We start from the raw sequence: 23,256 nt of genomic DNA, 5'->3' as shown, positions 1-23,256 counted from the left end.
GCACGCCGTGGGGATGTAGACAGAAAATTAAAAGCAGCATCCCCGGTGCGGATCGGGGGGGTATTTATTATTTAAACGTGCGAGCCCTGCCAAGGAGAGTGTCTTCTGGCCAGACACTTCCCTGCCTGTCCACCAGGAGAAGTGAAGGGGCCCCGCGGCCCCCCCAGGAGCCCCGTGTCCCCCTTCCCAGCTCCATCGCAGCCCGGGCTGCCTCTAGGGTAGCTAGTCCCCTCTTTCCAACACCAGCACCCCAAGCCTGACCCCCTGCCCCCAGCATGCTTCAAAGCCACCCTAAATCCCCCAGTCCCACTCCCGGGAGCAGGAAGGGAGGCAGGGGTACCCACGGGGGGGGGAGGGCACCCACTTTGCACCCCCACACTGAGCTCCGGCCGATGGGTGACTCCCCCCTTCCTCAGGGAGGGAAAGCAGTATTAAAAAAAAAAAAAAACAAACACCACACACAAAAAAAGGAAAGCCCAGGAGAGGGTCTGTGGGGGGGAAGGAGGTGTCTCCAGGGGTGCTGCTGAGGGGGGCACGGGGTGCCCAGGGCCTGCGGGGGGGCACCTGCAGGCACTGCCCCGAGGGGATGGAGATAACGGGATGGCTCCCGGGGGTGCGGGCTGTGCCGGCGGGACAGGCGGGCGAGGGGTGCACTGCAAGGGGGGGGGGGCACCGGAGCCGCTGCAAGGGTGAGGGGGTCAGAGCAGGCACTGCAAGGCGGGAGGGCAGAGCAGACATTACGGGGGGCACACGAGGCATAGCAGGACGGGGGGGGGGGGGGGGGGGGGACGACGACAAGGGAGCCACTGCAGGACAGGGAGGGGGGGTGGGGGGGTATGGGAAGCACTGCGGGGGGTGCACAGGAGGCACTGGAGTGCGGTGGGGGGCGAGGACGCTTCGCAGGACAGAGGGGGGCACAGAAGCTACTGCAGGACGGGGAGGGCGACCCGGGGCACAGCAGGACGAGGGGAGCACTGGGACATTACCAGAGGAGGGGTACAGGAGGCACAGAAGGACGGGGGGAGCACTGGGACACTGCAGGAGGGGGGTACAGGAGGCACAGCAGGACGGGGGGAGCACTGGGACACTGCAGGAGGGGGGTACAGGAGGCACAGCAGGACGGGGGGAGCACTGGGACACTGCAGAAGGGGGGTACAGGAGGCACAGCAGGACGGGGACGGGATACAGAAGCCTCTGCAAGACTTTTTTTTTTTGGGGGGGGGGGGGGGGAAGCACTGGGAAGTACAGAAGGCATTGCCGGACCGGAGGGGCAGAGAAGCCCCTGCGGGCCGGGGTGGGGGCACAGAAGACATTGAAGGGTGGACGGACACAGAAGCCCCGGCAGGCCGGGGCGAGGGGCACCGGAGCCATTGCAGGACGCGGGGGGGGGGGGGGGGGGGGGGGAGAAACATAGAAGCCCCTGCGGGCTGGCGGGGCACAGGAGACATTACAGGCTTGGGGGGGGGGGGGGGGGGAGGTACAGGACACATTACAGGCTTGGGGGGGGGGGGGGGAGGTACAGGACACATTACAGGCTTGGCGGGGGGGGGGGCACAGGAGGCATTACAGGCTGGGGGGGGCACAGGAGGCATTACAGGCTGGGGGGGGGGCACAGGAGGCATTGCAGGCTGGGGGGGGGCACAGGAGGCACTGCAGGCTGGGGGGGGCACAGGAGGCATTACAGGCTGGGGGGGGGGGGGGGGGGAGCACAGGAGACACTAGAGGCCGGTGCGGGAGGGGTGTAGGTGGGGGTGCGCAGAGAAGCCCCTGCGGGCCGGCGTGGTGGTGGTGGTGGGGGGGTGTGTGGGGTGTGGGGTGGGGTGCGGGGGGTTGCAGAGGCGGCTCCGCGGGAGGAAGCGCGGCCGCGGCGCGGCGCGGCGCGGGGGGGAGGCATCGGCGGGCAGCGCTGGCTGCGGGCGGGGGGTGTCTCACCTTGAACGCCACCGGGAGGGTCTTGTTGCAGCGCCAGTGCGAGGGCAGGACGGAGCAGAGGAAGTTGGGGCTGTCGGTGCGGACCAGCTCGGCGGGGTGGTCAGCGATGATCTCCACCATGGTGCGGTTATCGTGGGGGCGCAGCCTGGGCACGGCGGCGGCGGCCGCCGCTTCTTGTTGCTGCTGCTGCTGCTGCTGCTGTTGGGCTACTACGACCGGGCTGACTTCGCTCATCTTGCCGGGCTGGAGGCTGCTGGAGGGGGGGCTGAACCTCCGGCTGGTGCTGGGATCTACGGGAATACGCATCACAACAGCCACAAGTTAGCGAATTGGGGGGCGGGGGGGGGGGGGGGGGGGGAGCGGTAGGGGGATCGCTGGAGGAGGCGTGTAGTGGGGGGTGGGGGTTGTAAAAAAAAAAATATATATATAGCGAAAAAAAGGGGTGAATGAAAAAGTGGAGGCGTGAGGATAAGGGGCAAAAAAGCAAGTCAGGCAAAAAAAAAAAAAAAGGAGCAGATTAAACGCACGAGGAAAAAAAAATCTCAGTCTGTTTTTGGTTTTGGGGTTTTTTTTAAAAAAAAGAAAGATGGACGGGGCGGGGGGCGATGCCGGTCTGGGGGCGGCTGCAGCAGCGAGAAGATAGAGTCTGGCTGTGGGGTCCGGGGCTGCCCCTCTTAGCAAAGCCCGGCTGGAAACTGCATGGTCCCGGCTTCTGCCCAGCTGCAAAACGCGGCTGCTTCTCCTCCTCCTTCCTTCCTTCCTTCTTGCACAGTCTCTCTGCTCTTTTCCCTCCTTCTAGCCACCGCTTCTTCCCTCAAGTGCTTGAATGTCTTTCCTTTTTCTTCCCCTCCCTCCCCGAGCTCTTTTCCTTTTCGGATTTTCAAAAGGTTGTCTTGGGAGAAGTAAAACTCGCTGCTGGTTCAGCTTCCTGGGCTGCTGCTCTTTGGCGGCGGCCAGAAGAGGAGCGTAGCTCTCAGAGCCGGAGAGGGGGGGTTCAGGGGAATGTCCCGATTTCCTCCGAAGAAATCTTCCTCCTCCGGACCAAAAAAAAAAAAAAAAAAAAAAAAGGAGAGAAAGGGAGCAAATAAAAAGCCTCGCTGGGACAGAGGCGAGGAGCCGCTGGACTCCCCCGCTTATTGCCTTTGGCTTCAGAAAGCGGGAGCTCGGGAAGGGGTTTGGGAAAAGTGAGCTCCCCCCCAAAAAAAAGGCGCTTCCGAAGCGATTTCGGCGTGGAAAAAAAGTTATTGAGGTTGCTGGGGTGAGGAGGAAAGTCACACGACTAAAAAATAAAAGAGAGACTTCAGCCGGTTCCTTTGGGAGGATCAGGACTTAAGAAAAGTTGAACTTTCGTATTCCCAGGGACGAAAAAGCGGGGAGCATAGTTGGAAAAGAAAACCCAAAAAAACACCCCAAAACACCCCTCCTTAGGCTGATTTCTAAAATATGAGCAAGTAAATTCTGGGAAAAGGCAGCTTTGGTGCAGTCCGGTCCTTTAATTAAGTCGCTGCTGGATCCAAGTCCGTTGAGTTGAACAGGCTAACAAAAATCTTTCTTTTTTTTTTCCGCCCTTGGTGAACAACAGCAGCAAAAAAATCATTAAAACGTCGGTTTGTTTGAGTTATTTTTCTTTCTGAAAAATCGTGTTTTAAAAAAAAAAAAAAAAAGAAATAAAAGCAACCAAAACCAACAAACTTCTTTTGGGTCCCAAGAAGTTGAGGTCGGGGAAGATGAAGGAGTCGAAAAAAAAACGCCACAGTTTTTTTTGTCCTGAATGTGGTTTTTGGAGGCTGGGATTTCTAATGATTAGGTTTTTGTGGTTTATATATACAGGACTCTCTGGCTAAGGCGATCATTATGCTGATGAGAGTCAGCAGCACGTGGTGCTTCAGTCCTCAGACTTCTGCAGCCTTCAAAATAAATAAAACAATGTGCATCCCCCACAGGAGGAGAAACTTTGCTTTAAGTCGCTCTCACCCACGGGGAGGGGGACGGGGAAGGGGGGGAGCAGGAGAACGTCTCGGATCTCTACTTCTCTCCGGGTTTTTTCCATTAACACTTTTGGGCTTGTTTGTTTAAAAAAAAAATAAATAAAAAAGCAACAAAAATCTTGTTTGCAAAAAAAAAAAAAAAAAAAAAAGTAGGAATAAACTGGTGCCAAAGGGGTTTTTTTGCTAAGTCTCTGGTAGTCTAAAGCCTAAACCATTTCCTTGAATGAATGAAAGCTATAAAACCCCCTTCAGACTATTAAGGTAAGGGAGTCTGGTTTGTTTTCTCCCTTAAAAAAAAAAGGGCCGATCTTATTAAAAACAATTTACATACCCAATAGTAAAAAAGTGTAAACGCCTCCCAGCGCAGATAACAACCTATCACAACCCTCCCTCTAATTTCTAAGGCTTTACTTCGACTTTGCTACTTCCACCTTCTTGTAAAAAGTCGGCGCTGCGGGTGTGCTGCTTGCTCGCCGCCTGTGTGTGACTCGGGGCGGTGTGTCCGTCTGTCTGCGTGTCCGTCTGTCTTGGGGGGTGTGGGGGTGTGTAGGGGGGGTGCGGATGTGTCCTTTTTACGCAGCCTTCGCAAACCCCAAGTCCGGCACCCTGACCCAGCAGAAAAGCCAGGTTTGTCCTCCTTGCCCCTCCGCGAAAAGCCTGGCGGAGCGGCCCCACGTACCCACGGGGGGGGGGGGGGGGGGCGGGGTGGGTGGGTGTGTGTTTGGGGGTGGGCGAAGAGACACCTCCGCGGGTGTTTCCGCGCCCCGCGGAACCTCCGCGTCCTCAGCTAGCGCTGCCCACCGCGCACTCCCCGGCCGCCTTCTTGCCCCCCTTCCCCCCCCCCCCTCCCGCCAAATTTCTGCCCCCCCCCCCCCCCCCCTTCCCCCATGAGAGCAAAACCCCCGGCTCTGCCCGGGGGGGAAGGTGCGGGCCAAGGCAGCAGGCAGGCTGCGGCGCTGCTCCTGCCCTTCGTGGATGTTAAAGAAGAAGAAGAAAAGATCTGATGTTCGGTCACAGGGGAGAGCTCTCGCTCCGCGCACCGCGGCTGCCGCCTCCGCTCCGCTCCGCTCCGCGCCCGCCCGCCCGGCGCGTCCCGCCGGGGACGGCGCGGCGGGCACCGGCCCCTGCCGCTGTTCCTCCGCTCCTCCGTCGTTCCCACGGTTAAAATGGGGAGTAACAGCCCCTGACCCACTGCCTCGCAGGGATCGGTGTCCTCTTCTTTTTTTTTTTTTCTTTCCTTTTCCCTCCTTCCCCCCCCCTTTTTTTTTTTTTTTTTTTTTTTTTTTTTTTCCTTTTCCTGGTCCAATGTTGGCGGTGCTGTGGAAATTTTCTATCCCGTTGTGAAAATGCAACCGCTGTGGATAACACCGCAAACCCCTCCTGGGCTCGCCCCGCTTCTCCAACAACCATAGGGGTCTGCTTTTCCCCCAAAGTGGCCACAGGCATTTCCAAAGGACAATTACTCATCACCTATAAGGACTAGTATATTCAGAAGTTCTGGTTTGCTGTATTTGCAATAGAGAAAACGTATTTTTTCAAATTACTTTTGGCTCCCCCCCCCTTTAGCTGCGGGGGAAATACATTCCATCAGAGCCATTCCAAAGGTGCTAGAAAGAAGGCAAGAGGTTGTCTTATATCCAAACACTATATAAGCCTGACAATCATGATTTATTTTATTTCAAACAAGAAGATACATTTCCACTTTTAATTAGTCATACTAAAAGTTTTACAGTCTCCTCTCTTCCTACTAAAATAAAATAAAAAGTTAATTAGGATAAAGTTAAGTAAGTTATTGGAAGCTACCAGTGTAAGGTCACTTAAAATAGTCCATGGTTATTTATAATGTTGAAATAAAATTTTCCACTGAATGCCCTAAAAAAGTTTCAGGTACCTGGCACAGCTGATTTTCAGTCTCTGTGCAAAAATATCTTTCTGCTGAACATTGACACATTTAACAGGAACTTACTACAGCCTGGAACAGATCACAGCTCAGAGCACTAGAATTTTATTTAAACGGTTATGGACAAATTAATAAAAGTACCAGTAACGTTTACGGACCTGCATAAAAGCTGGATGGGATTTTTCAGAAAAAGTAATTTATGTTATGATATATATATAATCTGGAACGTTGGCTTGGATTTGGCTGAAATGGAGAGCAACCCTGCTGCTCGGCTTTCCTCGGGTTTTATTTCAGAACTTCTCGGAATTTTAGCACCGGTTGCAAAATGGGTCATATTTTAAGATGTTAGAGAATTGTAGGAGGTTAGGGAAAAAATGTACTTGCAGGGCAAATTATGTCTTAACAAACACCTTCGGATCCACTTTATAAAATAGGATTTTCATTAGTACGGCTATGTTTGCTGCAATTTCAATTGTCTTTTAGCTTTTTCACTTTTTGTTATGAATACAGCCATAATGATACTGCTTTCGGACAAAAAGGTAATGTTTTAAAGAGCAACGATGCCATCACATTTATAAAACATGGGCCCAGCACGCTCCTGTTTGTATGCCCAAGATGAAAAACAGTTGTTAGATTTGAGAGATTCTAACCTGGATGATGTTCCCTAAATAGTTTCGATGCTAGTCTGTTGGGCTGGAATGTGCTGTAAATACAATTAACAGAGAATTTATTTTGAGCTTTTCTGTATATGTAAATAGCCTTTGTGAAACAGGAATAAATGAATGGTTTCACTGGGTTTGTTATTGTATTGGCTATTTTTAGTCAGAGCGACTACAGCAATGTCAGCAATTATTACTATAGTTAAGGACTTGCCAATATTCTCTTTCCAACATCTACCTTCCCAAAGTTTTTTATTCACTCGTGAAAATGTGCATCGAGCCAAAATGTGCGAACTTAAGTAAGCTTAATGATAGAGGTTTTGCCCAAATTTCCATTCATTTCAGCAGGGGCAAGATAAGCTCCAGTGTCTCTTGGCAGCGCTTTACTTTCGCTTTGGTTGTAAATTGACTGTTTGCCCAACTATTCTTTGCTTTTTCTTAAATATGACAAATAGTAACTCTAGATTTGCATGTTATTTGGTCTGTTAAGTGGGCATGTGGTAATGAGTTCTGGAACTACAGCATTCACAGTCAGACTATGGACTGCTATGGTTTAACTACTGTGGCCCTGCCCCATTGATTTATGGCCCAGATAAAAGAAGATTCTTTGTGTCCCGAAATTAGTCAAAAGCATTTAATATTTCAGCACCAAGCATGAGTTTTTAGCGTTTATAGTCCCCGATACAAACATAAGCATAAAGGTTTGAAAGACAGGCTAGAAAACGATCACATAAAAAAATCAATCTTGAGAATATTACTTTTTCCCTAATAAATACGATTACAGTATTTTCAGTAGGAATTCAGGAGCGAGACTCCTGTGTTCTGTCTCAGGATTTGATGCTGACTTGCTTGGTGACCTCAGACAAGCCTTTTAGAAAGTTTTCCTTCAGTATAGAATGGGGTACTAACTATTGCCATATACCTTTTGAGATACAAAAATGTGTGTTAAATTCTCAGAGTCCAAAAATTAGCAGGGCTCTGCGTCTGTAAAGCGTGCCAGTAATACCAGGAGAAAAATTCTAAAAGCTGGTAAGAAACCTGCCGTGGCACTACTGAAAAACTGTCGGCTTTTCCACGGCACGCAGTGAAACGCACGTTATACAAACAACAAAATAAATAGTTCCTGCTTCCGATTTTTTTTTTCCCCTCAATGATCTATTTTCTGCTTCTCTAATAAGCATGGACTGCAAGCCTAGGTCTCGGTCCTACTGTTGGCTTCTCCCATTTCCCTCCCTGTCTACAACCTCTTATGCCCCATTGGAATCGCATGTATTTCAATGAGGTTTAAAGCAGCAAATGACCATGTCATCATTGCAAAGGAAAGGAACGTGGGCCCACTTGTCATCTTATAACTGTTTGAAAGAGAAAGTACGGCCTGTGCTTTCTGGCAGTAAAAACCTGAATGTGTAGCACGATTAGGAAAACGCATGGCCTGTCTTTTTCAAGTAAATGTTACTGTTTTTTTTTTTCTTTTTTTGCTTGCAACATGCAAACTAAAAATTAACTGTAGAAAGTCATTAGGGTCCTCACAGTTAGGGACAAACTGTTTTTTTCATGGCAAGGCTGACTTTGTCCCTTTCTATTAATCCTCCTCCCAACTTCTGTGTAACTAACTTCAGAATGAGGAAAAAAACGTGTTTTCTTTTCTTTGAATTAATTCAGATAAAATCAGCACATTGTTTTAGAGACAGAAAGGCTAAAAATTGAGAGCTTAGGGGTTTTTTTATTATTTTTTTCTCTCTCTCCTTCTTTTAGCATATATAAAACCAGCACGTGCCAGAAACTTCACGGTTATTTTTTCTATTGACCTCAATGAAAACTGGTTCCCTTGACTAACTGTGGGGAAAGTGGGTGGTATAACTGTTTGTAATTAAACAGGGTTTATACATTTGGAACCTTGCAGAGTCCCTAAATTTTGCATGCTGGTTTTTAAGAGACTAATGAAGTGCGCTCTGGCCAGATACAAGCTCCATAAAGCTCACACAGAAGATACTACAAGTTGTAAGTCAGTCTCGAGTGGGAGAAGTTGTTTTCAATGCTCCCAACCACAAGCACACCACCAGATCCTTGCATTTACTTTCTCAGTGTTGCAACAGTGAGGATTCCCATTGTAAATTATTCTCAATAGCATGAATGGCAGAAAAAAAAAATAAAAATAATGCAGTTTCTTTGTTAATGACATGAATACTGAAGCTGAAGCAGTAGAAAAACACCAAATAGTGATCATTGGTTCTAAAACCGATGAAAACATACATCATTGAAAGAGGTGGTGTGGTCTACAGGAGCGAAATAGAAGAAGAAAGCATATGGTAATGGCAAATGTAGAGTGAACAAAATGGACATAGCAAACCAACTGCTTGAGGAACTATAAAAATCACTCTGGTTTTGCCCTTTCTTTCCCGAAAATTCATTCAAATGATGAACCAAGTATAGTCAGTCCAGACCAGAGGATCAAGAACATAATCGTATTTATGATACGACATAATGTAATCCTAAAAATGCTGAGCATCCTGGTCACATTTTAGCATAGCCCCACGTTAGGTGCGGCCTTAAGGCCTTGGGTGTGTGGGGCGTGACACAGGATCAATCCCTTAGTCGACTGTTGTGGAACTGGCAGCCAAGTCGCAGGAGACCACACCACCAGTCCAAAAACAAGCCATAAGAGCAGATGACAAAACATTAGACATCACAGGAACGATTCTCTCTAGTAATAAAAGACAAAGATCTGGCAGAAAAACATTACAGGTGAAGCTGCCAGCAGTATCTGCAGTTAAGCTTGTCTACCACTTTCCAATGTAAGACCTTGTTTTCACTCACATAACGTTGCCAATTTTTAACTGTTCAGGATGAGCTTTTCAATCCTGAGTCTGCCTCAAGCTGAATTTTTTGGAAACTTCCAGCAGAAATACTTCTGCTGCTTCTAAGATCGGCATTAAGAGAAAACACATTGTTTCACAACAGTTTAACATTTCTTAGAATCATCCCAATATCTATTTCGGAGCTGGGACGGGAAGTTTTACTAAGTAGGAGGAAAAATCAGATAAGTTCCTTTTGTTACCCTTGACCAAAAGGATCCACCCAAACTTGGCCAAGTTAAAAGTTGTTGAAAATTGTTGAGGTTTTTCTTGCGCGTGCTCAGTACAGATGGAGTAGTTGGCAGCTAAATTTTGCAAAGCCTCCATAGCAGCACTGGGCTTGCTAGACTGGATTGGATCTGTAGTCAGTCTAGTCTGACCAATATTCTCCCTGACAGTAGGCTGCACTCTTTTAGAGGAAAGGATAAGAAACCCTAGAGTCAGCAGATAGATATGGGATCTATTTCTCCTTTATGGTCTCATCCTAGTTAATAGTAGCTTATAAAATATGATCAGAATGACTGTCAGCAGTTCAGTTTTAAATTGTGTCTTTTAGAAGTCTATAATTCAACCATAAAAATTCCTTACAGGCTGAAATCTGGCTTATATTCTCAGTTCAGAAGTCAAAATTCTCTACGGATTTTTTTAAATAGTCTGTTTTGAAGTGATAGAAAAGAAAAAATAGTCATGTACAAATTCTGAACTTTTTTTCATAACACACTTCATAATTCAGTTGTGATAAGTATGATAAGTTGTAAACTATTTGTTTCAAATGCTGGTCAGGCCCTAGAAGGAACGTGAGTAATTAAAATCTTCCCCATTAACACTAGACATTCAAATGTGAGTAAGAGTCTCTGACCTTGAGTATTAGGAATATTATGATATTAGGAGCTTACGTGATGTAATACCAAAAACTGTTCTAGTTTATCTTACAATTATTTAGATAATTTATTAAAGGCATACATATTGAAAAGCAAGGGAGAAATCCTTCTGTCCTTTCATGGCAAAACTCATCGTGAAGACAGTCACTCAAATGTTTTCCTAATTTAACCATAAGAAGAAAGCCATAACCTGGAAGTATCCAGGAGGAACAACTAAGAGGTCCTCAGAGGGAGTGAAGCAGATGCAAAGCCTTTCTTGGAAGACCACGGCAGCTCTCATTACTACCAAGCTTCCCTTTGTAGTGGAGAAGATAGAGAAGCTCTTCCCTTCCTTGGAATACTTTCAAACATACTGTGCTTGGCACCCCGAGGTTAGCGTGATTTTTTGAGCAGATAAAAGCCTGTTACATGAAAAGGCAGATCCCACCCTCTTTCTTTTTTTCCCTTCCTCAATAAGAAAGAAAGAAAAGCCTTATTCTGTCTGCAGTTCCACGGATTGCAATGGAAGCCTTCATGGAATAAGGTCTTGCTTCACGTAAGAGAAGCAGAGGCAAGCCTTTAGGTAGCTTGCTACTTCGGGTTACTCACTTTATCCCTTCACATTTCCATGTCTAAATGCCCATCTTGCTGAAGAATATCTAAAACCTTCCAGCTCTTTGTTTCCACTCTGTTTAAAAGAGCTAGAATAATTTGTATTTTTAGGCATGAGAAAACCATCTTCCACTGTTTTGGACAATTGAAGAACACGGACTGAGGGAATGAGAGGAAAGCTCTATTTACTAAACACCACATGTAGATTACCACTGATAGTTTTTCTAAGGAAATTTATGAGCTGTGTGGAGTAAATAAACTCCCTTTTTGGTAAAGAATCTGCAAGCCAATCATTCATGCTTGCTTAGAGATGTTACTGTTTGTGCTGCTTTTATGTGGAAGGCTACAGTAAAGGGTGATGTTATGTCTAAAATAGACAGTTGGCAGCTCCAAAAAAAAAAAAAAAGGAAAAAAAAAAAAAAAGAAAGTGCCATTTTTTCTGACATTACTTATCATGAGATTCTTGCTAGATTAGGGCACATTCACTCTGATTCAGGAAAGAAAGAAAAGATAATGATAGGACAATTATAATTCTTGTAACTAATATATTATCTTCATGCACGCACTTGCATGCCCAGATACATTTACTGGCAAGTTATGGCATTTTACACATCTGAAATAAACAGAGACCTCTCAGTATGTTCAAAATGTTTAACAAGTCTGAAAGCCATTTGCTCTGTATCTCAGAGTAAATGAGAATGGAACAGACATTTTTCTTCTGGCTGCCCACCCTGTACTCCTATCATTATGCTCCTTCCCTGCTCCCCTTCCTCTCCCCATTTTATGCTCTGCATCCAAGAGACATAACTGTTTAAGGCAATCGATCATGAAAATTAAGTGAGAAGAAGGAATTTTATTAAGTGTCTGTATATCACGTTTTCAGAAATATTAGTGTTTTTCATGTACAAATAACTTGGTGGCTTTCAGTGGTACCTCTCTTGATTTACACTGGTGTGAGAGGAGAACTGGGCTGTTATTAAGTCTACCTAATTTAATAGATGCACGCAGTATGTGTGCTTATTTTCTTCATCTTTCACTATCATACGTGAAATCATCAATATAACCTTTAGGAAATACTATTCTACCCATGAAAGTGTTCTGCATTTAAAACAAGCAAGTACCTTCCTGAGTGATGATCCCATGTCCTTAACTCACCCCACTGCACTTCAGCACACAGGCTATGTAATGTCACTGGGGCTTTGCCTTCTCTAGAAGAATGACCTGCTTTTGACGAGGGGTGTCAAAAACAGTTTTCCACCCTCAGATCCACTGAAGTAGTAGCAGAAATGGCTGCCTCACTGGTGTGGACAAGGTCGGGTAAGTTCATTGCTCACCGTGGTAAATCATGCCGGTCGAGGGTTCATGGGACAACTTGCCTGCCTAGGACTTGTCTCGGAGCGTATAGAATTTGTTACAATAGGTGTTGAACTCGACTGACTTTGTCCGCGCTGGAAGAGCAGTTGTTTTCAACACTGCTCCAAGATGTGCAGAGAGTGGGCGGGCGTTTTGACAACAGTTGTCAAAAACACGTCGTTTGTCTGGGGTAGGTGCACACTTACTGAAATATCGACGCTATAAAAGGCCCAATTCCGTAAACCTGGGATAGTAAAAGTCTGCAATGTCAGCATGGACTGTGACTTCCCGTGCTGAGGCACACTTGCAGGATGTCAGATGATGAACAGGATTTTTAATACATTGCCACTTATTATCTATGTAAATACATGACTCAAGGCCACAAGCCAATTGTCAAGACGGGTGATTTTTAAGATTATGCAGTCTAATTTAAAGAGAAGTTGAATTTGATAGAACAGTTGGGGAAGCAAATACCCATGTTATAAGCAAGTGATCAATACTTTCATCACACGAAACTGAATCTTGCAAGCCGCTTTATACACTATTGTGCTCTTCTGTGCCTTTGTGTGAAAAAGCATAAGAAACTATTTTCATAGAATCACAGAATCACAGAATGGTTTGGGTTGGAAGGGACCTTAAAGATCATCTAGTTCCAGTCCCCCCGCCATGGGCAGGGACACCAAACCAGACTGGACCAGGGATCTCTACTTCTTAGATGCTCATTAGTAATTGACCAGCTCCATGGAAGCATCATGAAAGAAGTGGTTTGTAACAAAAGTTTTCTTTTTCCGTGGTGTTTATTTTTGCAATTGCACAAAGAATAAGCTAGCATATGAGGAAGGAAACTGAAGCAGAAGTTATTTTCAAAGTGATAAAAGAAGATTCTATTTTGTACGGAACAACTTCTAGTTGATCTTTGCAATGAATGCCATAAAATACTACTTTGGCCACAAATGGAACAACATTTTTGGAAGGATTAATGTTTAATCTATCTGTCTGTCTGTCTATTTATCTATCTATCTGTCCAGGATTTAAAAAAAAAAAAAAACCTGAAGGAAGCTAGCAGCTCACTTTCACTTATAATTGCATCTGTAAAACTTTAGAACTGCACAAGACCTTTCTCTGCTGTGCTGGATGCCATTAGCATTAGCATATCACTACAGAAAAAGAATCTAAGGTAGACAGTGAACTTCGTAAGAAATCTTCCAAGAGCCTTACAACCCTCAAAAACTTTAATCCCCAACCAGAACCTGACTTTCACAAAACCCACTAAAATATATGACCTGTTCAGTACACTCACAGAGCTGATAACAGTCAGAGTATTTTTTGATAATGATAAAATCCAGAGCTATATTAGATGGGAGAAAGTAATTTTTGTGGAATTTTGAAACCCTGGAGAAATTTCAGAGTGGTCAATCACTCCACTTATACTTGGGGGATTTTTTTTTTTTTTTTTTTTTTTTGGCATTGGTACAGGTTTCTATCGGACTGCATGTCCTATGGCATTCATGTAATATTGCACAAGTGCCATGCAGTCTTTCTTCGTCTTTCCTGGCCCTGGATGTTAGGTGTATGTGAGCCTTACAAGGACACTCAAGAATCCAGATACTTTACAAATACTTTGTAACAGAGGGATAAAAGAAGATAGCAAGAATAGAGGAAGGATCTCTCCAGATTCAAGAGTTCTGTATTGGCACTCTGTAGCAATTTCCACTAAAAGAGCTTTAGCTGATCCCAGCTGTAATATTGGTTCATTGGAAAGGGTGACTGGGTATGTCCTTTGGCTGATCTGAACATATTGCCTATAGTTTAAAATCAACATCTCAACTTTTCCATAATTTAAAAAAATGTATCTAATTCATTAGTCTAAGAGGATTTTAAATTGCTTCTGTATTTTCCATCATGATGCTAAGTTGAAACTGGCAGAATGGAAACTGGAGAGAAGTAGCAGAGAAATAAAAAGGTGTCCTACACATTCCCCAGCTACAGAAACGACCAAAGCTGCCAGAGGAGCGCCTTATACAAAAGGAAGACTGTCTAGAGAAGAGGTAAGAATATTCTCAGGAGCTCTGCTGAAGGCAGTGCTTCTTATCCAAGAGAAAGACAGAAATATGTAATTGCGCCCTTCCTTTAAAACTAGGTCTTACTGCACACTCCTGTGTGTTACAGATCACACGTTATTTTACATTGGAAGCTTAGTGCTAAAATCTAAAATGTAGGGGCCAAGTTCAACTCTTAGATACACACGCAGAACTCCAATGAACTCAAAGAGAGCTGTGTTCATATGTTTAGCAAGGGAATTTGGCCCTAAATATTTAAACATTTATTCAGAGGAAAAAAAGCTTCTCTGATACATGTGTATCTCGTATCTAATGTACACAGATGATCACCGCTGAGCACCCATGTTAAGGGATAAAAACATTCAAGGAACCATAAACTCAGCATTCTACCTGCTCTGCACAGTCAAATAACATGAATTTGTTTCAGAACATTGAGGAAATGAAATCCTTAGCAACCTCTGGCTGATGTTATTTATTCTGCAGTCCAGGAGTAATTTGATGCAAATTCCTGGCACTATTCCTATATATCAAGAAATTAGTGTTTTGAATGGACTGATTCTGGAAAGTTTCATTATATTAGTATGCAATCCAGAAAGAACTCATGTCCTTTGCTTATATTTCCTCTGCAGAGGAAAGCTCAGTGTTCTGGCCAATTGTCACTTATCTTTAAAGGCTTGTGACAGGAGTCCAAAATAACCTGAATATGTCATTTGGAAATGGTTAACCTGAGGATCTCACCTGCTCTCCATGGCAAAATGACCCCAGATGTATTTTCGTTAAGGATACAAAGGATTCTGAAACCTGCAAATTTTCTTCAAGCAACATAATACTCCAGTCTGGATATCTAATATAAGTAAACAATAACTAGATATACATGTTATTTTCCTTGGACAGATGACAGCTAGAGGAGAGCTGAGTTCCAGGTTCAGACACCTGAATTTGGTTGCCTACAATGTAAATATTTACATTTACGCTAGCTGTTTAAGGTCCCCTTGTACTCAATAGTGATCTAAGGCTCAATTGTCTTGCCTAAAATTGAGTCTCCAGTGCCATTACAGGTGCCTTGGACCACCTAAGAAATCGCCATGGGGCTGGCACATATGAGTCAGGACCTACATGAGGCCCGTTACTCTTTGGAAAGGCAGATGGAGGCCAGACAACATAGCTGAGAGCAGCTGACATAGATAACTAAACTCAGCCCTAGTAACTTGCAGTCGGTGGCTTCTAGAGAGCAAGTCTAATGACCAAACATAGGTGTCTCCTTTCGGATGAACTGAATTGGTCTCTTGCCTGCACTGACCATGTTGACTGGGTTTCCATTGACTATAATCGGAACCTAAACGCAGCCCACATGTAGACACCTAATTTTAGGTGACTACACCCTAAATTGAAACCTACTCCGGATTGCCAGAACATATACTGTTATTAGAGTAATCTGTTATTAATCACTGTGCTTTTGGTTCAACCAGGGTTAAGCTACTTTGGCTATGCACTCTGCGCAGCACAGTGGTTTCAGTTAAACGGTGGCAGGCAGGACAGCAAGAGTAATGGGCAGGAGTGATTACATGGGTGATGACTCTCTCTTGATGTGGATTTGCTTCAGTGAGTTCCTTGAGATCCGTACGGACAATGTTTAGCTAAAGCTGCTACCTGCTCTGTAGCTCTGGCTACTAGTGTTGGCCCTTTCCCTTGCTTGGGAGAATTGGAGCTTTGCCTCCTCTTTACTGCTGTCATTTTAGGTGATCAGAACATCTAGCACACTGCCAGGGTGCTCTTTTCAAAGCTGCATGTTTTTGGGCACAGTCAGCTTGATAAGAAAGACTTTGCACCAAGACTTAATTTCTGTTGTTCAAGACATTTGGCTGGAGTTCTATAATCACAGAGGTCACCCTTGAATATCTCTGGCTATAGAGGCTGCCAAAATGCTGTGACCATTGTAGGAAGCAGGTAGGAACAAAAGCGCGTGCAGGCTTGTAAGTTCATTAACAATCATGGGCAGTTGGGCCTTCTGTCCTGGTCTTTGCATCAGTGCTAACAAGGGAATTTAAGAATGATCCAGGATCAAGAAACTCTTTGCTGGTACAAATCATGATTTTGGTTTGCTCTGGTGGTTATCTTGGTTGAGATCAAACCTCAAGCGTTACTTCAGATAATATATACAATTATTAGCATAAGTTTCCTTGATTGTGTGTGGAAACTCCCAGGCTCATTTGTGGCAGCCACGGTTTTGAATTGCCTACAACAAACTGGCATTATTTGAGCTATAGTCTCAGTTAAGGCAGTTAATCAGAGAGGCTGAAGGAGTCAGTGGCTGGGAGAAGGACCCCTCTAAGGAGTTTTTCTTCAAGTGAATTGACTCAGATCAGTCAGGAACAAAACTCTGCTTTTATCAAATTTTCTATTTCATTCATATGCTGCTTACTTAGGGTGTGCCTATGGTGCTGACTTCCGAGAGGAGTGTTAATACATGTGCAAAATGACTATTACAGATTGAAGGTCTTGGTCACAACTGGATTACACAAGAAAAACTTCTGTCTTCAAGATCACGGCGCTACCTCATTCTGTTTCTCCAGGTCTTTAATTTCCAGGCACTGGAATTGCCTTAAATCCGTTTTGGCACAGAATACATCGTTATTTTCATATCGTGCTAGTCAACTCTCCTGCTTTCATCCATGTGAGCCAGGAGTGAATACGAGTTGGCAACTTCATACTCGACTATTATATTGCAGTGTACACTTTAATCAGCACCCTAATAAATAGCACGCCCAATTAATTGGGACATTTGCCAGCCAACCTATTCACTTCCCCACACTTCAGTAGCTGTAAATGATGGATAAATAGCATGCTCGGTGTTGTCTGCGAGCGTATTTGTTGTAATTAACAGGTATGATTTGGTGTTCGCTGGCATGCATTTCCTCAGCAGCACTCTGCTCCTTTCTGAGTAGGATCCCTGTTCCAGTGCAGTTGCAAAAAATAAATAAAGGACAGATTTCCCTTTCAGTATTTGCTTAAACCAACGCGGTGCTTTTGTATTACAAAAATAATGAATGTAATCTATGTATTTCTATATATTACATTCCTATATGGTTTTGGCAATAAAGGTGATAATTTAATTAGCATGTTTCTGTTTTAATTAGTATAACAAACAGGACTTTGCCACACCATGGAATAATTTATAGTAAAGGGAGAGATTTCTGCTGCAGCTTTCTAATGCTACCTTTTTTACCAGGGGTTGCACGGTGGTTTACTTTAAAGGGGTATTTCCTTGAGGGAGATCCACAGAAGTACAATCTATTTTCTAAAACTGGTGTACATTACAATTTGCTGTTTGCATGTGACACTTTCTCTTATTTGGACACCCGTTGCCGGAGAATTAAATAAAATTGAACACAGCAAACCTTTCTAATCCCTGCATTCCTCACAGATTGCTTTAATGGAGACTGAAAAAATTATTGGAAGTAAATGAATATGAAAATGGAAATGGTACTGGGAAAATCTCAACAAGGGATCTTAAAAACCAAGATGGATATGGATCAGCAAAGGGTAGAAACATTTGTGTAATTAAAGGAGAACATAATTTGTGGGTTATCTGAAAAGAATTGTCCCTGTTGGCATTTACTTTGACTTGTTGGCAGAAGGAAAAGAAACCGCCCTGTACCACTGCATACGGTTCCTTATTAGTTGTGGCTTCTGCAGAGGCTCCGTCTCTTCTTTGGAGCATGGAGATTTCTTTCATTACATAATCTGGATACTTTAATTTGTATTTTTTTTTTTAGCAGATTAATTTTTTTTTCTCGTGTGTGTGCAAATTCTCTTTGCACCAATGCTTCTATACTGATGTTATTATGCCAAAGGAATGCAAGCATCAGAGCAACAATGGTTCATTTTCCTTTAATGACTTTGTCGACAGGATGGAGACATTTTTGTGGTGTGATGAATTCACTCGGTCTCCCGTTGTGTTTTCTCCACATGCTTTGGAAACTCTCTCTCTCTCTTTCTCTGAGAATTGTGGCCATCCACTTCAGCAAGAGATTCATTACTTTACATTCATTGTATTTAAATGACACCCCAGCGGTACTGACCTCCTGGGATGATTGATGTAAATTATATGCTATGTAGGGGAAAATAAAAATCTTTTCCTGACTTTTTATGTTCTGCAGAGAAATAAAAAGTGAAAACAAATGACAGAGAAAATCAGGCCTATTCAAAGTGAAACTTTGTAAGCATTATGGTTTGAGCAGACTCCAGTTTGTAAAAGTGCTGAGACAGTTTATAATGACCTTACGATCTGAAAGGTGACCTGGAAAGGGAAAACAATTTTGTACGTGCCCTTTTTTGGTTCTGTATAACGCATAAAAAAACCTTGATTTTTTTTTTTTTTTTTTTTTTTTTTTTTTTGTTGTTTTCCCTCTCTGTGAGGTATAGTAAGAATTCAGACACAAGTTGGGGGCAGCCACTGCACCTTTACCAGCTACGCAAAGGCACAGTACTAGAAGGGACATCGTGTTCCTCAGTCCTCTTTCCTCCTGTCTTCTACAAAAATTTTTGGTATTGATTTAAGATTTCATAGCCCATAGGTGTCTGTCTTGCTTAATTATTCTGCCAGGAGTTATTACCTATAGGAGTGGCAATATGGGGAATGTTCTTCCAGCAGCCCAGCTCATCATCGGGCAGTAACTTCAATCACTTCTGAGCCGATAACCTCTCACTGTGGGCAAAAGGGTTTTGTTCAGCAACAAAATTTGTCAGCAAATACTCTGTCAGTGCTTTTTCAGGCACCTCACCAAGTCACATTGCCTCTATCCAAGCTCCTGGAAGGTATGGAGTTCACACTGGACATGCTCAACCGTATTATCCCAGTAATTCTGGAATTTTAATTAAATATGGACTGAGAAGGGCAAAGCAAAGACAGACTGCAACTTTGGAAGTAATACACCCTGAAAACCTTAAAGAAAAGCAAGACTTTTGGTGGCAAAGAAAGCACTAACAGTTACTCCATTTACCTCTGTTGGTCACATTTATTAATTCCAGTTTATACCATGGTACAAAACAGCCCGTCTCCTAACAAATCGTGCGTGTACTTGCAGATGAGCAGAATGACGGAACCGAACTCACAAGACCCTACAATTAGAAGGTGCTGAAGAAAGAAAAGGTTGAAAGATGAACGGAAGGGTTAAAAGAAGAAAGGAAAAGCAGGTTAAGCGCTCCAGCTCGCCTAGTCATGTCCTTCCCCATCAACCTGCTGAGCTGACAGGACACAGGAAGAGGAAAGCTGCCCTTGCCAGGAATCAGAGGGAAAACATCGGTCCTGCTTATAGACGGAAGGTATTTAACCACCCCGACGGGTTTAACCACCCCAGTGTAGAACAGGCTGTCAGTTGGAGGGGACCTGCAGCGGTCATCGAGTCCCCCTGCTTTGGTCAGGGCTGACCAAGTTAAAGCGTGTTGTTAAGGTCGTTGTCCAAACGCCTCTTAAACATTGACACGCTTGGGCCATCGGCCACCTCTCTGGGAAGCCTGTTCAAGCGTTTGACCCCCCTCTCCATAAAGAAATGCTTCCTCACGTCCAGTCCGAACCTCCCCTGGCGCAGCTTTGAGCCATCACGGCTGCACTAGCAGCAGCACCTGCCGTGTTGCAGGAAGGATCCACGGGCATTTCCACGGGCAAACCCGGACGCGGCGGGGGGGGGGGGAAGACGCTGCGCTACGGTCGAGCACTTCCACAGCGCCGCAGCTGCGGGGGTGAGGGCGCCCCGGCACCCGCACCGAGGCCACACTCCTCCCTAGGCGCACACACCCCCCTGCTACGGCGGACCCAGCCTCCTCTCCCCGAACCCTTCCCGCTTTTTAGCACCCGGGGCAGCCCTGAAGCCTCTCATCGCCACCCTCCAGCGGCACCGGGAGCTGAAGGGGAAGCGGGGCGGCCATGGCCGCCCGGGCCCTCCCCTCAGCCGCCGGGCAGCACCTGCGGGAGGCGGGCCGGGGAGAGCGCTCCCGCAGCGGGGCTGCCGGGAGCGGCGGCGGGGAGGAAGCGGCGGCGAGCCCCGCCCCGCCCCGCCTCCACCCCTCGCCTTGGGAGGCCGCGGCTGCCACACAGCAGATGGAGGCGGCGGCGCGCCGCGGCCGCTGTGTGGCGGAACCGGCCCCTCCTCCCTGCGGGCGGCGCCATTTTATCACCCCCCCACCACCACCCCCACCCCCCCCTTCCCCCCCGCCTTCTCTCCGCTTCGCAGTGTGTGCGCGCCCCAGCGCCGGAGCCGCAGCTGCTGTTGGTGGCGGCGCGGGGGGGGGGGGGGTGTGCGGGCAGGGAGAGAGGCCGCCGGTGTTCGTCCCCCTCATTTCTTGCCTCGGTCCAGGCAGCTCGCGGAGGGGAAGGGACGAGGTTCAGTTGCTGCCCTTCCTCGCTTTCCCCTTTCGGGTGGCCGCACACGGGGTGGGGGGAGCTGGGCACTACCAAGCCAGGCTGCTTCTACCTTCCTTCCTTCCTTCCTTCCTTCCTTCCTCCCCTGCACATCTCGGCCTCCTCCTCCTCCTCCTCCTCCATCCATCCGTCCATCCCCGGGGGTGAGCCTTTGAGTGAGTCACCAGCGAGGGCACGCCATTAGACAATGTGTTGCTGTTCACTAACTTAGCAAGGCTGCTCGTTTTTTGGGGCCTTCACGAATATTAACCTCAGCGATACCTGTGAAGCGGTGCTTGGCGGGGGGGGGGGGGGGGGAGGGGGGCGGGGGGAGTGCCTGGGGGGGCGGGGGGCTTCTGCTAACGCCATCGATGGCCGCGGTTTGGCGTTTCGTGGGTCGCGCCGGGCAGAGGTGAGCCGGGGGGTGCGAAGGGTAACCTCCGCGGCCGGCAGCCTTTGGAAAGGGCTTCTCCGCCCCGAGGGATGCGCTCCGGTACCGAGGCCGAGATGCTGAGAAGCGGCCTTGCTTCCAGCCAGCATCTCTGCCTGGTCCCCGGCTGCCAGCTCGCTCCCAGCTCTACAGCCAGCGATTTTGGGTGGAAATGCCAGACCTGGGGTTGCTCGCTGCTGGGAGGTTGCAGCCAGCAGCTTTTCCCATGTTTTACTCTTGCGTCGGTTTTCTCGTTGGTACCCGCGTTGCACCCTGCCCTGTTCGTTTTGTTGTCCTGCAACTAATCTTGAAGGTGTTTCTAGAACGTTTCTTTTTATTGTGGACTTAAAATTATGTGATGGAGGCCAGGCTTTGGCCTGCAGTATGCCAGGTACTGTTGGGTGTTGTTAATTTCTTCTTGTCCCTCTGATGCTGTGAAATGCCAATAGTTGTAATTTTTCTCTGGAGGAAGTGGATTTTGTTTATTTTGCACAAACAGGCATGGTGGTTTATTAATAGTAGTAGTTTTTACAGAAATCACTGGTAAATGCTAAACACCTAGGAATAACAGCTAGTCCAGATGAATACTTCTGTGTGTAGGGTTTAAGTGGTTTTGCTTCACTTACTAACTATATAGTTGTATATCCTACGTACAGATCAATTGCTTGTAAGTTCCTAGAAATTATATAAACAAATGCTTTGCAGTCTATGAATGCAAAGCACGATGTACATGCAAAATACTGATTACTGCGAAGGGGAGGTAAGAACCTGACATTGCAGACAACCAAGTTTGCTTTAGTGTGGCATTAGTGCTAACGATTTATTGCAAGACATTTGATTTCCTAAGAGTGAATCTGTTTCAAGGTTTGCAGTGGTATCGGTGATATGCTTAAATTTTCATTTGAGGTATTTGATCCAACTCCCACATCATTCTCTTTCTTGGTGCAGGCCTCTCTTTCCCTTTGGCTTAAGGCATTGCACACTGTGCGGTGTTAACTTGGCAGGGTGCAGTGCACCCTTCCTTCCTCCCTTTTTGCATATATTTCTTCATGGTTGGCCAGATCCAAGTGGCATGGAGGGTAGTGTCAGTCTTTCTGTTAACTTTGGTGGACTTTGCACAGGCTCATATTTGCATGTTACTAATATGCAAATCAGATTTTATTTTAGTTTGGTTCCTCTTGTCATGTGTAGTATTGCTGTATCAATGGGAATGCTGATGTTACAAGTAGCATTTCCAACTGTAACAGTGTTTATTTGTGATTTTCTGAAAGCCTTATCTCTGTGAGTCTTGTGAAAGTGTGAAAATGTTAGTTTTCATTTAGATCAAGAAATTCCTGGCCATGGTGATCCTGAAGAAAAGCTTGAGGTCTGACTAGAATATGCTAAAAAGGCAGGAGGAAAAACTCAAAGTCATGTCTCTGAGAAGTAAACAAGAAATCCTTCTATGCTTTATTGGCATCTTACTCCTGATTTTAAAAAGTACGGATTTGGAAACACTGCTTAAGGTTTAACAGGATTCAGTAGCCTCTGACTGTTACAGCTTACTGAATTACTCCCATGGGCTTGATTCTGAATAACATAGAATGGAGCCGTCTGAAATTTGATTAGTCAATTAGTACCTGGTAGCTTACTAAATTACAGCTTGCTTATGCTGACAAGCGTTTTAAGAATTAGGTATAATAGTCTAGAGCAACACTGAACATTGTTCACGTTGTTATTGCCCCTGCCAGTGTGATGCCCTCAAGCAATGATACCAGCTAGACAGTGTCTTTCTAGGTCACTATTGCAAGGGTGTTTTAAGGCATGAGGCCAAACCCAAGCAGTGTAATTATACTATAGAAACTAATTGGGTTGATGCTCTTGTTGCAATTGTGAAATATCCAAATGTGTAGATACACAAAGTAGGTAAAGAAAGGGAAACTAGTTAGGCCTGTGTTCTCATGGAACCAGGCAGTAGTGACTCAGTTACGAGCTTATCTGGAGCTAATCAGAAAACTGCATGTCAAAGGTACTGAAAATGATATTGATTATATCTGTAATCTCTGATCAGATACTTGGCGTTCGTAGTGCTGCATGTAATCATTATTAATTTGAAGTGATCTTAGCTTGCAAATGAATGCTTACTAATGCAGAATAAATTTCTATTTATAAATAATCTTTGGCTTTTCTCTACCCCTGTATTTTGCATACTCTTGAAGTATTGCATT

General features: G+C 45.6%; 1 protein-coding gene across 7 annotated transcripts in view; it reads right to left on the bottom strand.

Annotated features, from left to right (window-relative positions):
• The window catches only part of RUNX2 (RUNX family transcription factor 2), a 222,479-nt gene that overhangs the window by 156,452 nt on the left and 42,771 nt on the right, over positions 1 to 23,256 (bottom strand). For 4 of the 7 annotated variants that reach the window (XM_086461652.1, XM_086461653.1, XM_086461654.1 and 1 more), the window contains one exon: positions 1,933 to 2,222. In XM_086461652.1, the coding sequence (XP_086317778.1) occupies positions 1,933 to 2,222 (290 nt within the window). Of the gene's footprint in view, positions 1 to 1,932; positions 2,239 to 23,256 lie in introns of those variants that run through there. The other 3 variants (XM_086461656.1, XM_086461657.1, XM_086461659.1) reach the window with 3 other exon arrangements.

The sequence above is a fragment of the Leptosomus discolor genome, chromosome 2, assembly GCF_034619465.1.
Source record: "Leptosomus discolor isolate bLepDis1 chromosome 2, bLepDis1.hap2, whole genome shotgun sequence".
Taxonomy (NCBI): domain Eukaryota; kingdom Metazoa; phylum Chordata; class Aves; order Leptosomiformes; family Leptosomidae; genus Leptosomus; species Leptosomus discolor.
Note: the sequence above shows the minus strand (reverse complement) of the source record. Positions and strands in the feature narration are given on the sequence as shown.